The following is a 14572-nucleotide window of genomic DNA, read 5'->3' as shown; positions in this document are numbered from 1 at the left end:
GACAGGCCCTTTTCATTTACAAAATTCACACTGGACAAGCGTCCAATTCAATTGCCAGGAATTAAAGAAGAAAAAAAAACCTTAACAAATATCTCATAGTGCTTTAGGTAAGTTTCCAATTTTATGTGAGGTGGGATTCGGAGTTACTCTGAGGTCGTGCAACTTGCAGACTGAAGGCTGTCCATGCCTGCTCCAGGCAGTGATGTCTTCACTGTGACCAGTAGGCAACTGAGGGGAGTGGAAAAATGACTTCTTAAGAGCGAGGATATCCTAGTACCTCCAGCTCTTCTTTAGCTTCTGTGCCCCCTCAGAACAAAAACAGGGCTTGCAGGACAGCGTGTATATGTGCCTGGCAGATGGACCCACAAGCACTGTGCACATCACAATTAAATCTAGGCGACACTCACCCTGAAAATCATATAAATGCCACACTCAAACAGTAGCGGTGCCACCTGACAATAAGTGAAGTGGACAAAGCTTGCTCTCTCACACAGTAACATCTTCGGTGAAACTGGAGAGTAGGCAGGTGTCTTGGCCATTGAAGAGACACTTAAGTGATACCAGGTCCCTCAATAGGCCTGTCATTACTTCTAGCCTGCAGATTTAAGGCAAGAAGAACAATCTAAAAGGCCGGGGAGTTACCAAAAGTCCGAAGTCAGGTAGGGAACAGTCTCTCACTTGTAGTTTGGCTGAGGGTCCCACATGAAGATCCCAAGGCAACACCGGGACAGGTGTCCTCTCACACCCGTGCTTTGTGACTGGCCCAGTCAGCCAATTTCTGGCCTTGTGGGGTGATGCTACAGAGTAAAATCTGCTTGCTGTCAACCAGCTTCTGAACCCACCCAGTGTGCTAAGTTGGAGAGAGAGTTGGAGGGAGAGGGAGAGGGAGAGGGAGAGGGAGAGGGAGAGGGAGAGGGAGAGGGAGAGACAGAGACAGAGACAGAGACAGAGACAGAGACAGAGACAGAGACAGAGACAGAGACAGAGACAGAGACAGAGACAGAGACAGAGACAGAGACAGAGACAGAGAAACAGAGAGAGGAGAGGGGAAGGGAGGGGGCTGTCCAGATGGGCTATTGAGAGCTTAGCTGCTGAGCCTCAGAAGGCCTTAGCTGCGCTTTTGCCTTGAGACAAATGCCCTAGACTAGACTTAGCTGGCCGGGGTTTCCAAGTTCCGCGGGGGCCGAGGGCGGGGCGTATTGAGGCCCCGCCCCAAGGCGGCGGTCTGGCTAGCCAAGGGGACTCCTGTGTCAGTCTTCAATTTTAACCCGACGGTCCCGGGGGCTGCACAAACCGGTTCCAGCGGACGATGCCGCTGTGCGCCCAGGATGCTGTCGCGTTTGCTCCCACTCCTCCTCACGTTCGCCAGCCTGAGCCTGGGCTTCCGCGCACACGGTAGGCTCCTCAGAGCTCGCTCTGTTGCTTTAAAGCTCACATTCTGCGGAGAATCGGCTTGGATGGCCCGAGGTTCCCACCCCAGCTCCTGCGTGCTGACAAACCTGGGTCTGGGGCTCACCTGTTGTGTAAGTGGAGGAGGCTAAGATTAACCATGGCTGTCCGGGGTGTGGGGTGGCCAGAAATAGATGTGTAAGGCCCCTAGTTTCCATCCTGCAACCCTTGTTTCCAAACTCATCACCCATCCACCTCCCAATATACTGTAATTTTAGGCTTTGCTTTTCTGGCTGCTCGGGTTCTTCCACGGGTCTGGTTGAGCCCCTTCTTAGGCTCCTCTTCCTGAACACTACCATCTCACGCCCATCTCTCCCTTCCCCCCACCCTTCCTGACCACCCTGTCAGTCTTTAGACCTCCATTCACCCTCTGCTGGCAGCTGCCCCCCTTCTCCCCTATTTTACCTACCCCTCATCCTACAGGATAGGTTCCAGTAGCCCAGGAGAGAAAGAAAAGGTAGGGAGCTTAAGGGACCAAGAGGCACAAAGGCACTTAGACCAGGAACCCAAAACACTTTTATAGGACTCCAAAATCTGAAGTAAAACAGGCAGTCCGTCAGTCATATGATCTACAGCCGCACTGGGGTTGTGCAGGCGGAACCCCACAAACGGGGGCCTGAGTTTTCCACCCTCCCTCACAGAGTTTTTTCAAGTGAAACATAGCCTTGAGATTCAAAGATAGTACAGGAAAGAAAGCCAGGGCTGCAGGGACAAATGTATTTTTCTGAGAATAACAAAGCCACTCAAAAAGAAACGTGACTGGTGAGCTGACAGTTTTTGAGAAGAAGGGAAGTGAGTATAGAGCTGCCTTCGAGAGAGAAGACGTCTTAAAGGGTCAAGAAGGCTAGGGAGGAACAAGGACTGTTAGCCTTGCGCGCCCTTAAAGCGCTTAACCTGGCAGAAGTCATCAGCAGAGTTCAAACAGGAATGTTCGTTCCGCTGTTACAAAAAGGACAGAGGGTCCCAAGGAAGTCACTAGTCTGCTAAGGGGCATTCCAGCAAGTTCTGGGCTCTTTAGATGATGCTGTGTTGGGGCAAGAGACGGGGTGGGGGAACTGGGCGTCGGGCGGGGGGTGGGGGGAAAAGGCAGGGGCACAGGTGTTTCACTACTGAGTACTCTACCTTAAAGACCTCTGTGATCAGGCCAGGCGCCTGGGCAGCTGACCTGCGCTCTTTCTCCACTTCAGGCTGGCCTAGGTATCTGATGATACAGATGCCCACAGCTGAGCTGCAGTGAGTCTAGAAACAGGGAAAGGGGAGGGGATGGAGAAAACCCTAAGCCGCGCCCCCCCCCCCCCGCCCCGGACCAAGATGTCTATGTAGAAAAAAAGCAGAGTGGCATCAAAAGCTGGGACCCTTCCAGGCAAGACCCCAGCCCAGGGCTTTTCTGTCTGTTCTCTCACGGCTTCTCGGCTTCTCGTGTCACCAGGCTTCCTGGCCAGGGAACTGGTTGCCTCAACAGCTCTGTCTGTGATTTTTAAAGGGAACTGGCTGTAGCATACTATAACGTCAACAAGCAGGGTGTCTGTGTGTCCAGAAATGGCCAGGGGCCATGGCTTTGGGCAGGCCTGAGATGCGAACTAAGCTCTTGGGATGGTGCTAGCACAAGGGTAGGGATTAGGCGGGCAGAGGCAGGGACTGGCTCATCCCACACAACATAGGCATGGAAGGACAGGACCCTAGCTTTGGGATCAGACCCCTTCTGGAGAGAGATTCCCCACTGTGCCCCTTACTGACTGTATTGGCCTTGGGCAAGACGTCTGCGTCTCTGGGCTCCTGTTTCTTCTTCAGTGTGTTTGGCATGTGTCTGGAGCCCAGAGCTGCTGCGGTCACTAAATGGAGCATGGGTAAAGCACACAGCCCCTCCCTCACAAAGTACTCGCTGCTGTCACCACCCTCTCCCTGGTCCTGGGGATAACTCTTTCTTTAGTGTTGGTGTTCTTTTCCCCCAGGGACAGAACTGCCCAGCCCTGCTTCTGTGTGGTTTGAAGGCAGATTTTTCCAGCATATCCTCCACTGGACACCTATCCCAAACCAGTCTGAGGACACCTACTATCAAGTAGCACTGAAGAAGTAAGGAAAGCAGGATACAGGGGCCCGAGGGAGACCAGAAGGAGGTAGGGGAGGGACTAGCCAGCTACTTTATATTGAAATGAGACCAGAAGGGACGCTGACACACATCTTTAACACATACTTGCTTGTATGTGCTGGGATCCCTAAGGTGAGCAGCTATTGGCCCTGAGGACTTCCTAGTATTCTGGGAAAAAAAACATTCACAAGTTTAACTACCGGGAAGGAAGCAGGAGGCTCCAGAGTGGGCTAACACATGCTTGTGGAGGAATGAGCTGCTTCAAATCCTGTCCATGAGCTTTCTAGACCATGGGTGCTGACGGGGACCTTGACTAAGCAAGAGGAGACTCTTGCAATTAGCTAGGGCCCTGAGAGCAGCTCTTTTTTCTGCCATTATGGGAATGTTCTAGCCTGGCCTTTTCCTTCCCTCTTAAAGGAGGGAGGTTTGGACACAAGCTGCTTCCCCAGTGCCTGCTCTGGTATCTCTTCAGGTACGGAACCACAGCCTGGAACGACGTCCACAGCTGTAGAGAGGCCCGGGCATTGTCCTGCGATCTCACGGAGTTCACCCTGGATCTGTATAACAATAGCTATGGCTACCGGGCCAGAGTCCGGGCTGTGGACAACAGCCAGCACTCCAACTGGACCCTCACCGAGACTCGCTTCACACTGGATGAAGGTGCTTTGCCTCTCCTGGACCTAGAACATGGCTTTCTGGGACCCTTCCAGCCAGGAACTCCAGCCTACAGGTTTTCTGTCTGTTCCCACGGCTTCCTGGCTAGGGAACTGATTGCCTCAACAGATCTGTCTGAGACTTTAAAGGGAACTGACATTGTTTATCCTCCATAAAAGAGGTCTTGGGATGAGTGTGGTGTCTGAGTCACAAGAGCCATAGTAGCTATGAACTTGTAGAGTTCAGGGAGAAGAGCTGAGTCCTTGGTACTCAGGAAAGCAGGTAGAGATACAATCCAGATGAGGCCTGGCCCTTTGTAGGGGAAATCTCTCAGGTCTTGCCATTGAAGACAATTCCTAAGGAGTTCCTGGCCAGCCTGGCCACAGTGAACTCCTTCTGTCCACACAGGGCCTGCACAGCATCTGGGGACAAGGTGATCTCACTCTGTAAGAACTAGAGGTGACATCTGGGAGGCGACTGGTTCCCAAAGGCCAACCTACAAGCTAGGCCTCAGATGCCTCCAGTAAGCATATCCTAGGGAGCAGCTTTAAAATTTATATGTCAATGGCCCAGGCTGAGAAACTCAGATTCCCTGGGTGCTAGAAGATCCGTAGGACACATCCGCCAAGACGTTCTCATGTGGGGTAGAGTTATAAAGCCAAGGGCTCCGTTTTAGAGCAGGTATGGTTTGATCCTAGAGTCAGGTTCTGGATGCCGTCCTTGGCCTTCGGCCTCACTCCTTTCCCCCTCTCTCCCTCAGTGATTCTGACTGTGGGTAGTGTGACATTGGAGGTGAGCAACGGCTGGATCCTAGGTACAATCCATCCCCCGAGGCCCAAGATCGTCCCTGCAGGTCAAGAGTATAAAGAGGTCTTCAAGAATGCCCGTGCTTATAAGGTTTCCATCCGAAAGATCTCGGAACAAAAGGTATGGGGTTCCCCGAGGGCCCTGGGCCAGGGCTACCTAGATTGGAATCACTTTCATGTCCCACCAGGGAGTTTGGCACACACACATATAAAAGAAGTTATGGGGAACCTCGAGGGAGCTGACATATTTACAGCTCTCAAACTGTTCTGCCAGGGGACAGTGATAAGAGCATGCCTACCAAGCATCAACAGTGTACAAGGCATGCAGCAGCTACCCGTGAATGTTTTCTTCCAGCCCACAGATAAGGAAACGGAGCTGCAAGATGGTCTGAGGCTCATGTAGTCTGGAATCCATCACATGCTCTTGCCTCGGTTGTTTCTAGTTCTTTCTGTGAAGAGCTTCCACTTCTATAAAAAGACTCCCTTTGCTCTATTAAGATAAAAGTAGTAGGCTGGGGAGATGGCTGAGCAGGTAACGAGCTTGCTGTGTACACACATGAGGATCTAAGTTCAAATCCCCATGACCCACATAAGGAAGCTTCAAGCCAGCTAGGCTGGAGTACACAGTGGCAAGCAACAAAGAGACCTTGTCGCAAACAAAGTAGAAGATGGAAGGCTGACATCTGATTGTTCTGTGACTTCCATAGGTGTGCTGTGGCACACACACTGCACTAACACACACAAATGTGCACATACATCTGTACCTATACACCTCAGACACATAACACAAAGATTAGAGCAAAATTAGCTTGGGTAGTTAGAGATGTGGCAGGCTGCACTGATGATCATGGGGTTTGTTAGCTTCGATGACTGAAGAAACTTGACAGAGAAATTTCTAAAGTGCCCCACTCCCCCAGGGCTGGCTCACAGAGCAATAGCCCTTATCTTGTATCTCAAGGCCCTGGGTTCATCCTGAAGAAAACAAAAACCAGGCTCCCCACCCCACCCCCATCCCCCACCTACACTCACACCCCCTCCCCTGACTCTCAGCTTCCATTCGCCATGCACAAAAGGGTTGTTTGCTGTTGTTCTTGTTTCCCGGTTCAGAATCTCACTAAGATGGTGCAACAGGAGAACTTCAGACTGACAGTCCCCAGAGGGATGAGAGAGTTTTGTATCAAGGTGAAGCCCTTCGTGGAATCCCGGAGTAACGGGGGCGAATGGTCAGAGGAGCAATGTTTACGTCTCACGGAGCAGTGTGAGTGGCCCAGGCTGCAGTCCAGGCAGAAGGTTCTCAAAAAACCCAAAAAGTGATGGTCAGGGTTGTTGGTACCCACACTGGGCCCAGGGCTTCTACACAGAGCCATCTGCCTTCACACCAACCATGGGAGAAGTTGCCCCATCCTGCTTAGAACTATCCTAAGTTGGAAAAAAATTAATAATTACCCTAGGAGATAATAAGACAGTAGAACCTTTTTTTTTTTTCAAGACAAGGCTTCTCTGTATAGACCTGGTTGTCCTCAAACTCACTCTGTAGACCAGGCTGGCTTTGAACTCAGAGATCTGCCTGTTTCCACCCCCCTAGGTGCTGGGATTAAAGGCTTAGGCAACCACACCCTCTTAGATAGTAAAATCTTAATACTTTATGGTTACGCTAATCACAATGATGTCCCAGCATGCTTTGTTCTCTGTCTCATGTGCACATACATACACATTCAAACCAGAACCCCAATGGCTCAGCAGAGTCCTGACAACGTCTGGGTTTCCCAGAGTTTAAGGCTTGCCATTCAAATGCCATGAAGGCCCAACACAGTTCTGAAGAGCTCTAAAACAGAAAGCCAGGCACTACACAACAATCAGCAACAACGATGCGCAGATCCAAAAGCCTCCAAGGAAGTACTAAGGATGGCTCAGTCCATGCAGAGCTTGAGGAGCTGAGTTCAAATCCCCAAAACCCATGTAAAGGTCATAGTGTGAGTTTCTGTAACCCCAATCCCCTTTCCCAGAGGGGGACCAGAAACAGGCCGACTGTGGCTCACTGGCCAGCCTAGCCAAATCAGTGCACCAGTTCCTGTTTAGTCCTGTTCGGGCTGCTCCTCCTCAGGGCCAGTGTCGGGTATGGGAAGGGCTCCTTCCAGCCCTGAGTATCCCCAAAGGAGCAATGCTGAGGCAGGGTCTCACTGTGTAACCCCTTAGTACCAATGCGGCGGGTGTCAGCAAAGCCTGTTCCAGGTCCTCAGCCAGGGGCCCAGGGCTGGGATGGGGAATCGGGTGTGCAAACTGCCTGTCCCCTGAGAGACTTTGGATCAACTGATTGCCCAGAAGGATCCATAACTAGCTGCACATGGTAGCTAATACACACACTGTGTCCAGCATGTGCCCTGGGAGTGCCCTGTCCAGCAGTCATGAAAGGGACTCCTCATAGATCTGTAATAGACCTCAGTGCAGCTCGTTATCATGAAATCCCCACCACAGAGTAAGCTACTGAGTGTACATCAGCCGCTCTAAGCGCTGATTGCATTTTCTAAGGTCCTTATGAACAAAAGGTTTGATTGACTCTCAGATTTACTGTTTACAGACATGTGACCTTGGGCCAGCGATTTAATCTCTCTGGGCCTCGGGATCTCGATATATAAAATGGGGTGGTGATGCTGGCACTGACTGCCTAAGACTGTTGCTAGGGTCGGACGATGCAGGTGTGGGATCTGACAACTGTCCTGCAAGGCAGCACTGTAATTTTTCCCCTTGTACACATGGACAGTGGGACTGAGAGGGATTCGTTATTTGATCCATAGTCCCACAGCTAGTAAGAGGCAAAGCTGGGATCTCGGTCTCCACTCTTACCTACTATTAACCTGCCACCGTGGTTACTAGCCATCCTGTGTAGCCACTAGAGGCCGAGTCAGCCTGTTACTGAGGGGGCTGGTGAGCTGGTGAAGGCTGACGTTACTAGGAACCTAGATACCTCTAGGGCTGTGACCCTCCACTTGCCTGTGGGAATGACCTCAGGCCATTCACCTAGTGTGTTCTGAGCATGGCCAAAGGATCTTTGGGGACTGAACCTTATGTACCACAAACAACATCTTTCTGGATTTGCAGATTTCACCAGGACCCACCTCAGCATTTTCTTCATTTTTGTCTTGCTGTTCTGTGGAGTCCTGACCTGCCTGGCTCTCCACTGTTACATCCGGCGGCACCCGGGGAAGTTACCTGCAGTCCTGGTAAGTGCCCTGTATGTATCTCCTGGGTTCCTGCATGGTTGGGGGACATTGGGGGGGCACAAGAAAACACTAAACTCAGTCTGGAGAACAGAGCCTCTGAGTAGCCCAGAGACCGTGTGGACACGCAGGTGCGCACACACACTGAGTAATCACAGTTTTGTCATCTATACAATGGCCTGTGGACCGGCCACCACGCATCATGAATCGGTCCTGGTCATTGTCCTTATTTTACAAGGGAGGACAGAGAGGTTGCTTCCACTCCCAGGCACACACAGTAGGGAGGAGTTGTAAGGGAGGTTTCGCGTCATCCCACCCTGGTGGTGCTGAGGGACCGTGAGTCTCTGAAAGATAGAAAGAAGGGCTAGAGTGACCACAAAAGGGAGGGAACAGAGTGGGGAGCTGGCCTAGAGAGGAAAGGGCTTGAGGGGAGGCCAGGACCTATGGCCCTTCGCAGATGAAGGCCTGTGTGGCGAGCCAGCCTACAGAAGCCTCCCTGGGTAATATACAATATTAATGTATGATAGATGGCTACAGGACATATGTGTATACATACATATATGTATATGTGTATACATACATATATATGTATATGTGTATACCTACAAATATATGTACATGTGTATACATACATATATATGTATATGTGTATACCTACATATATATGTACATGTGTATACATACATATATATGTATATGTGTATACCTATATATATGTATGTATATAGCCTGGCCTAATGGGGTCTTTGCCTAAACAAAAGTCTATTCTTAGGTTAGTGACACGACTGGTAAAGAAATAAAAAGAAGACATGGGTCAGTTAGCTCTTGAAGCTCCCAAGGGTTTAATAGTTCTTCCTTGTATCTAGCTGAAGTTGGTCCTCATCTTTCTTTGTGCTCCTGGGAGATCCACTGCCCCACACCCTGTCCCTTGGTCTGTTCCGCGGGCACTCTAGCTCATATTCTGTGCAGGGCCTGGTGCCCAGGTACTGGTGGTTTGGGGGTGGATGAACTGCACTATTGAGCCTGGCCCTGTGGAGACCGGGATCCAGGAGGGTAGCCTTGAGCCTCTTTGAGTAAATGAGTGAACACGTGAGTGGGTGACATGGTGTTTGAGCTAGCTACTGAGCACCCTCCCTGGTTGCATGTTTGCAGTGAGGAAACTGACTAATGCGGCCTTGAGGGGTGGCTGGGGCTTGATGTCAGCCAGTGCCAGCCAGGTGTAAAAGGCTAACTTTAATGTAAAGCCGTGAAACCGGCAGGGATCAGAGATGCCGAGAAATGACAGGCAGCCACTTGTTGGTTCCTTCCGAATCCATGAGTCACAGCACTGCTGTTCCTTTAGAGCTTTGCTCCTCTGATTTAAACAATCCAGTTCCATTTATCAGGTGCTGCTGTCTGTGCGGGTAGCTAGTGTGAGAGAGGCCTGGCATACTCCTTAACTGACTTTCGGCCATCTGCCGACCGAGCTGACCATCCAACACATCCCTGAAGTCAGTTTTATTACGTAAGCTGAGGACCTCAAGTCCAGATAGCTCTGTCTAATCCCAGCTTTGCCTTTGGTTGCTGGTGACTTGAGGCACGTCATTTAACCTCTCTGAGCTTTGAGTTTCTGTTCTAGGACACAGGGGTAATGAAATTCCTATAGAATTACCAGGGAGTACAATTCAACTCAGCGTATATTTATTGAGCATCTTCTATGTAACCTGAATGATCCAAGCACTGCACGTGCTTAACCACAAGAAGGCATGTGCTATCATTAATCTCATCTATGAATGAGAAACTAAAAGCACAGGAAAAATAAGGATATTGGCTCAGGGGCAAGCTGCTAAAAGAGGCATCCTTCATCACTAATCACTGTTGCAGTAAACAGGGTCACAACCAAGAGGAATTGCACTGGAGTCATTAAGTGCCAAGGAAACGAAGGCAGGGGTGCAGCAGAGCCAGTCAGTCAGTCTGTCAGTCAGTCTGTCAGTCAACAAACCCAAGTCCTTACTAGTTCCAGGTCAGTTTAGACTCTTAGAGTGATGAATAAGACTGGACGGTTGCTGTCTTTAGAATCCATATTATCATGTCTTGTTAGGGTTTCTATTGCTGTGGTGAAACACCATGACCAAAGAGCAGGTTGGGAAGGAAAGGGTTTATTCAGCTTACATTTCCTCATCACTGTTCATCATCGAAGGAAGTCAGGACAGGAACTCAAGCAGGGCTGGAACCTAGAGGCAGGAGCTGATGCAGAGGCCATAGAAGGGTGCTGCTTACTGGCTTGTGTCCCCTAGCTTGCTCAGCCTGCTTTCTTACCAGCCCTGGGATGGTCCCACCCACATTGGGCTGTGCCCTCCCACGTTAATAACTAATGAAGAAAATGCCTTACAGCTGGATGTTTCGGAGGCCTTTTTCTCAGTTAAATTTCCCTCCTTTCAGATAACTGTAATTTGCGTGTCAAGTCGACCTAAGACCAGTCAGCATACATAGGAACTAAATTTAGGAAGAAGCAAGGAAGGGAGCACAGAGAAAATGGCTACAGCACTGGTGTGGCCTGGGTGCATGCAAAGCCTCTCTGAGGAGGTGGTACCTGAGGTGAACAAGGAGCAGGGTACACATAGGAGGCTAAGAGTAGTCCAAGCAGATGGGTCAGCATTGCCGAGGTCCTATGACAGGGATGCTGTCGCCGTGTGCAGGACACCACTGTGGCTAGAGCAGAGGAATGGACTGAAAAGAGTTAAGTGACTCCTCCAGGACACTTGGCAACTAAGGAGAGCAAGCCCTTGGCTGTAAGCTACAAAAATGCAAAGGATTGTAGGCCAAAAAGATAGGATAGGATGGGGTGGGGTGGGGTAGGGTGGGGTGGGGTGGGGTGGGGTGGGATAAAATAAGAATGCACTGTGGTACACAGATGCTTATTCTCTTGTGACTATTCAATGACTTCCATGAGCTACACACACAGGTGCTTACTGAGTCTCTGTTTCTTACTTGGAGTCATTGTCAAAAATAGTTTAAATACACTTCCGGATGGGCCTGGCTTTTCAAGCTCCTTCCAGGTCACAGAGCTTTAAAAGTGGAACATCTGAGAGCTTTCCCCTGTCCTCAGAAAGACTCTGTGAAATCAGCCCTAGGAGCATTAGTTTCCTATGTATCCTCCTGGGCCAAACTATGAAGTGCCCATAGGGGAAAATTCTAAAATTCTAATGCCAGTACAAATGAGGAGAGCTCAGTGCAGGCTGCCCCACCTGGGCTCTTCATTGACTCTGTACATCCTCCACAGTTCCTCATCTGGCACCTGGGAGCGTCCTTGCAGGTGGCCATACCTCTCGCTGTGTTAGTTGATTTTTTTTTTCATTGCTGTTAAAAAGAGAAAAAAAATGCCTGACAAAGGCAACTTGAGGAAGAGTTTACTTTGGCTCCAGCATTTCGCCATGGGAGGGAAGGCTGGTCACATTGCACCTATGGTCATGAAGCAAAGAGAAGGGAACCCTGGGGCTCAGCTCACTGTCTCCTCTTTATCCATCCCAGGACCCCAACCCCCCGGGATAGTGTCACATTCAGGGCAAGTCTTCCAAGCTCAGTTTAATTTTCCTCACAACAGCCTTATGGACACACCTTCCCGGATCACACGGTGGTTCTCAATACAGTCACACTGACCACAACAATGCTCACACTCACCTCTGCCTCTCCTCTCAGGTCTTCGAGAAGCCCCACAACTTCTTCCTGGCAGACCCTCCTTTCCCCGAAATTCCAGATGCCATTCACATCCTGGACCTAGAGGCCTTCCCAAAGGTGTCACCAGAGCTGAGAGACTCGGATCTGCATGGCAGCACTGACAGTGGCTTTGGCAGTGGCAAACCATCGCTTCAGACCGAAGATTCCCAACTCCTCCTCCCTGGCTGCCAACCCCAGATACAGGGGACTCTGGGAAATGAAGAGCTTCAGGAGCTTCCGGACCACTGTGGGGACAACACGGACAGTGGGATCTGCTTGCAGGAACCCAACTTACACTCTAGCATGGGGCCCACCTGGAAGCAACAGTTTGGATATACCCATCAGGGCCAGGATGACAGTGACATCAGCCTAGTCCAGAACTCTCCTAGGCAGCCTATGAATACACAGGATGGCTCTGCCTTGGGCCATGTCTGTCTCCTAGAGCCCAGAATCCCTGAGGAGAAAAAACAAGTCATGGTGACATTCCAGGGCTATCAGAAACAGACCAGGTGGAAGGAAGAGACAGCCGACCCACCAGAACACTTGGACAAGGAGAGTCCCTTGACAGATGCCTTTGACCCGAAACTCGGGGTGTGCCTACAGGATGATTTAGCATGGCCTCCCCCAGCTCTAGCCAAGGGTTATATGAAACAAGAGTCTCAAGGGATGACCTCTGCTCCATCAGGGACCACAAGTAGACAGTGGGATCAATTGGCTGAAGGGTGGTCACTCCTGGATGCCGTTAGCTGTGAAGACCTAAGCATGGCCAGTTGGACTTTTGCCCATCAGCTTGCCCCTCTGGACTGTGGGGCAGCCCCTGGTGGCCTCCTGAGTGGCCTGGATGCTAACCTGGCCACGCTGCCGTTGATCTCCAGCCTGCGAGTAGAAGAATGACAGGGCTGAGGGTCCTTTGTATTCCAGTCTGCTCCCTGGCCTGTACCTGAAAGGCCCAGGAGTCAAAGAAATGCATGGGTCTTTTTGGGTTTTGGGCAGATCCACTGTGGTCTGCAAAGACCGTCTTGTTGTGCAGGTACCCGGTGCATGGGAGGTTGCGGCTAGTTCTGCTGAGTGGGGCCCCGTGTAGACAGCAGCAGAGTTGGGCAGGGTAGACAGAGGCCTCCTCCTCACTCCTCGGGGCTGGGTCCTGCACTGGAAGGTCCTGTGTTTGGGTGGAACTCCGGGGCTTTCTGCAGGTGGTTCGACTGCTGAGCTAAAGTCAGATCAGCCTAGAAGGCCTCAGAGGAACTAGGGTGGCTTGCCTGCTGCAGGGTACTGGGAAGGCTCAAGAGAGAAAGGGTGGCACAGAAGCCAGGTTTAATTTGGGGTGCAGAGATGTTCCTCAACTTTTGCAGGGCACTTGTCACTGAGAGATCTTGGGGGTACATACCACCCTGAATGATCAGCCAGCCAATTCAGAAGGGGACTGAGACCCAGCCAGAATCAGTACCTCTTGTGGGGTGTATCTGCTATCCATCTGCAGATGTCTCCCTCTTTTTAACATAGCTGTGTCCCCTGGGTTACCTGCAGTGGCCAAGCCGTTGCTCCTTGCTGCTCACCACTGTGCTGTCAGACCAGACAAACTGGTTGTCTGTGTTAGCACACTACCCTTTAGGTGGCCTTTGGGCTAAGGCATTGGCCCAGGCTTAGGACTTATGTCTTCATTTGCTGCTAATTTCTAACTACAGAGCCAAAGAACAGGGTGCTGGGATGTTATCTCTGTGTTCAGCTGTGTGACCTTGGACCAGCAACTTCATCAAGGGACTAAAATAATGACTGGCTCGTTAGGAAGTCACTCACGCTGAATGTTAGCCAAGTTGGCCCTGGGGTGATATTTTAGGTCCTACCAGCCTCTGGGCTGGAAGGAAGTAGATTATAGCAACCATCTGCCCACAGGCAGCTTCCGCTTCATGCCAAGGCTTCAGAGATCTTGTGGGAGCCTAAGACCTTGTGCCAAGATAGCTGCTAGTCCCTGGGGCCCAGGGCTGGTCCCTGTTTCCCTATACTGCATTTGAGACCTGTCTTCAAACAAAGGCAGTTTGCGGCCCCCAAGAGAGGGTGCTGGGAGAGAAAACAAAGCTGCTGATCCCCAAGCCTAGAGTTTCTCTAATGTTTTCCAAATATAGGCTGTGTGACCCTGTGAAGCCAGCCACGAGCTTTGCCATCCTGCCAAAAAGGTCGTGATGCCAGTCTGGTACCAGAGCCCCTTCTGAAATCGGAGGGCTCCTCAGGATCACCTTGGAACCTTTATTTATTTTGCTCACTTATTTATTGAAGAGGCAGCGTATCACAGGTGCCGAGCTCTGAGTCTCTCAGGAGGTCTAGTTTTGACTGCACTGTTTCTAGCTGTGTGACCTTGGGCAAGTCACGTTTCCTCTTTGTGCCTCAGTTTCCCTGTCTGTATGTAAAACTTGAATGTTGAAGAGTGTCTGACATGCCCTGTCCCCAGGAGTGCGGAGTCCCATTGAGAAAATGGACATGCCTCCATTGGCGAGTGGGTGGCGTGTATCTTCATCCCAATAAAATGTCAGGGGTCTTGTGAAAGCAATCAGATGTCTCATGGTAACTGTGGAGAGATGATGGTTATAAACAAGGCATGCTTTAAGGAAGTAGGTCTGAGGACTTGAGCCCCAGTCAGACAGACTCAGATTCCACACGAACTG

General features: G+C 50.7%; 1 protein-coding gene across 1 annotated transcript; it reads left to right on the top strand.

Moving 5' to 3' along the window:
* The first annotated feature begins 1242 nt into the window (after positions 1-1242).
* Positions 1243-14457, top strand: IL10RA (interleukin 10 receptor subunit alpha). Its single transcript, XM_084781326.1, has 7 exons — positions 1243-1395; positions 3402-3522; positions 4011-4198; positions 4953-5119; positions 6106-6256; positions 8098-8219; positions 11895-14457. Exons 1-7 carry the CDS (start codon positions 1329-1331, stop codon positions 12804-12806), a joined length of 1728 nt encoding a protein of 575 aa, XP_084637452.1. The 5' UTR covers positions 1243-1328; the 3' UTR covers positions 12807-14457.
* Positions 14458-14572: the final 115 nt, after the last annotated feature.

The sequence above is a fragment of the Acomys minous genome, assembly GCF_964271855.1.
Source record: "Acomys minous genome assembly, chromosome: 5".
Taxonomy (NCBI): domain Eukaryota; kingdom Metazoa; phylum Chordata; class Mammalia; order Rodentia; family Muridae; genus Acomys; species Acomys minous.
This window is presented reverse-complemented; position numbering and strand designations above follow the sequence as displayed.